This window comes from Brassica oleracea, chromosome C4 (assembly GCF_000695525.1).
Source record: "Brassica oleracea var. oleracea cultivar TO1000 chromosome C4, BOL, whole genome shotgun sequence".
Classification (NCBI taxonomy): Eukaryota; Viridiplantae; Streptophyta; class Magnoliopsida; order Brassicales; family Brassicaceae; genus Brassica; species Brassica oleracea.
Window position 1 is genome coordinate 44,872,603 of NC_027751.1, and position 2,550 is coordinate 44,875,152.

At 36.4% G+C, this 2,550-nt stretch overlaps 1 protein-coding gene across 3 annotated transcripts; it reads left to right on the forward strand.

Moving 5' to 3' along the window:
• The first annotated feature begins 558 nt into the window (after nt 1-558).
• LOC106337244 (dof zinc finger protein DOF2.2) lies at nt 559-2,550 on the forward strand. 3 transcript variants are annotated; one of them, XM_013776322.1, is made up of 3 exons: nt 559-859; nt 1,284-1,842; nt 1,924-2,550. In XM_013776322.1, exons 1-3 carry the CDS (start codon nt 806-808, stop codon nt 2,262-2,264), a joined length of 954 nt encoding a protein of 317 aa, XP_013631776.1. In that variant the 5' UTR covers nt 559-805; the 3' UTR covers nt 2,265-2,550. The 3 variants fall into 3 exon arrangements, with proteins under 3 accessions (XP_013631776.1, XP_013631774.1, XP_013631775.1); XM_013776320.1 differs by having other exon boundaries at nt 1,284-2,550; XM_013776321.1 differs by lacking the exon at nt 559-859 and adding an exon at nt 956-1,061 and having other exon boundaries at nt 1,284-2,550.

Sequence of the window (2,550 nt, forward strand, 5' to 3'; positions counted from 1 at the left end):
AATAAACCTTAAAATTAAACGTGTAGATGAAAATGTATTTATAAAAATACTTTAGCAGTAGTTAACTGTATGTTGCCTCAAAAAAACAAAACTTACACCAAACCATGAGAAAAATTCTACATATAAAATGCTGAACAGAACCTGAATATTAATATATATCCAAATATCAAATGTGAAAAAACTGAATTATAAACCATCCGATTGAAAAAACTGAACTATAAATGAATTGATCTGGATTTTCCCAAACTTTTTACTTTTATACGCTTCAATCCTAAAAAATTAAAAAATTAGGTATTTTGTTTGTCTCGAGAATTTCTTTAAATATTTCGACTTATAGGCCATCTTTTCTCTACATAGTATCACCTTGTAAATCATTTCAATATATATACGTGTGTGTATGGTTATTATTCGACAGAGGGAGCCTTATCGGCGAAGAAACGTCCCCCCACTCAAACCCTAAAAAGGGAATCACAACAATATATGTATACTATAATATATACATATAATGCATGAGAGTGGGAATTATATAAAATGAAATAAAGCAGAAGAACATGACCATGTTTAAAAAAGCATTATGCTCTGCTTTATCTTTATGCTCCTTCTCTATCATCCTCTTCTCTCTAAACTTCTGTCTTCTCTCTTTCCCTTTTGGTTATGAGCTCTTCTCACAATCTCTCTTTAGCCTTTGGTTCCCTTCTTTCGTTTTTATTGTGATTCTCCCACCATTTTTGTTCTTTTGAGTTTTAAAGATCCATCAAACTTTATTAAAGAAAGCAGAACAAAGAGATAAAAGGGAAGAAGAACGATGGTTTTCTCATCCGTCTCAAGCTTTTTAGATCCACCAATTAATTGGCCACAGGTTCTTTGATCTTATATTACCTAATCTTCTCTTTCTTTACTTTCTTCTTTTTGTGTGATTTTTAGCGCTCTTAAGTTCTCCATTGATTGTTTTGATTCTTATATTAATAATTTTGATTCATTTTTGTAAAAGACATATTCCTATTCTCATCTTTCTTCATCTTTAGTCTCTTCTTTTTATCAAAGTTCCGAAACATATCATGGTATTTCTTGCTTTATAATCCCACCTATATATATATATATATATATATAAACCAAATACATACTATAAGTTATTTTTTCTTGGTCAAAACATACTATAAGTTTCTTGTTCAAAATTTTGTAAGGAAATAACAAAATATTGAATTTGAACTTTTGAACTTTCGGCTACTTGTTTCTTATATTGTGTGTTTGAATTAATTTTTTCTTCTTTTATATGTTTGCAGTCTGCGAATTCGAATAATCATCCTAATCATCCTCATCAGCTCCATCTACAAGAAACTGGAAATTTAGTTGGTGGCCATCAAGTACACTCTCACCAGTTCCCGCCACAAAACCCTAACCCTAACCACAACCATGTTGACACCACAGCCGACATCACAGTTGATCCCGCCGGTCTCAGCGGATCAGCGACTGAGAGAGCAAGGCTAGCTAAGAATTCTCATCCGCCTGAGGGACCCCTAAACTGCCCTCGATGTAACTCAGCCAACACCAAGTTCTGTTACTTCAACAACTACAACCTCACGCAGCCACGCCACTTCTGCAAGGCTTGCCGCCGCTACTGGACACAAGGCGGCGCTTTGAGGAACGTCCCTGTTGGAGGTGGCTGCCGGAGAAACAAGAAGGCTAAGCCCGGAAATTCAAAGTCTTCCGCCTCCTCACAGAACAAGCAGTCAACGTCTATGGTCAACGCTCCAAGTCCTACAACAAATAGTAATATCCAGTTACGAACAAATAGCCAACTACCGTTTTTGCCCACTCTACAGAACCTCACTCAACTCGGTGGTATTGGTTTGAACTTAGCCGCTATTAATGGAAATAGTGTTGGAAACGGTAACACTAGTTCAAGTTTCTTTAATGATTTAGGGTTTTTCCATGGAGCTAATACTTCGGGTCCGGTCATGGCTAACAACAACAACAATGAGAGTAACATTATGACTTCTCTTGGATCAGCTAGCCACTTTGCTATGTTAGATCGATCCATGGGATTATATTCTTTCCCTAATGAGGGCAACATGGTATTATCTTCTTCCACAGCTTCTAGGGTTTCTCAAACTGCTCCGGTGAAAATGGAAGAAACCCATGTGGGTAATATAAGCCGGCCGGATTCGGGTTTGACATCTGCGGGCAATCAATCCAACCAGTACTGGCCCGGTTTGACTCTCCCTGGTTCTTCTTCTAACGATCAGCAGCAGCACCTAATGTGAATGTTTCCTAGCAGTTGGATCATTCATGAACATCGTCAATTATGGAGAAACTAAGAGGTATATTAGAATCGGTCTCTTATACAAATTATGGTCGTTATACAATCAGGTGTGACAAAGAAGTAATCGTATTGTGTGTGATTTGAACTTGTTAGATGTGTGAGTGTCTGTCGAGTTTGTGCTTGTTTAATTCGTAATCTTCACTGAGATGTTATGAAATACTGTAATAACTAACAGATCTGTATGTCATATTTATTTGTTTTAATGTTGAACTATAATTTTTTGGCTA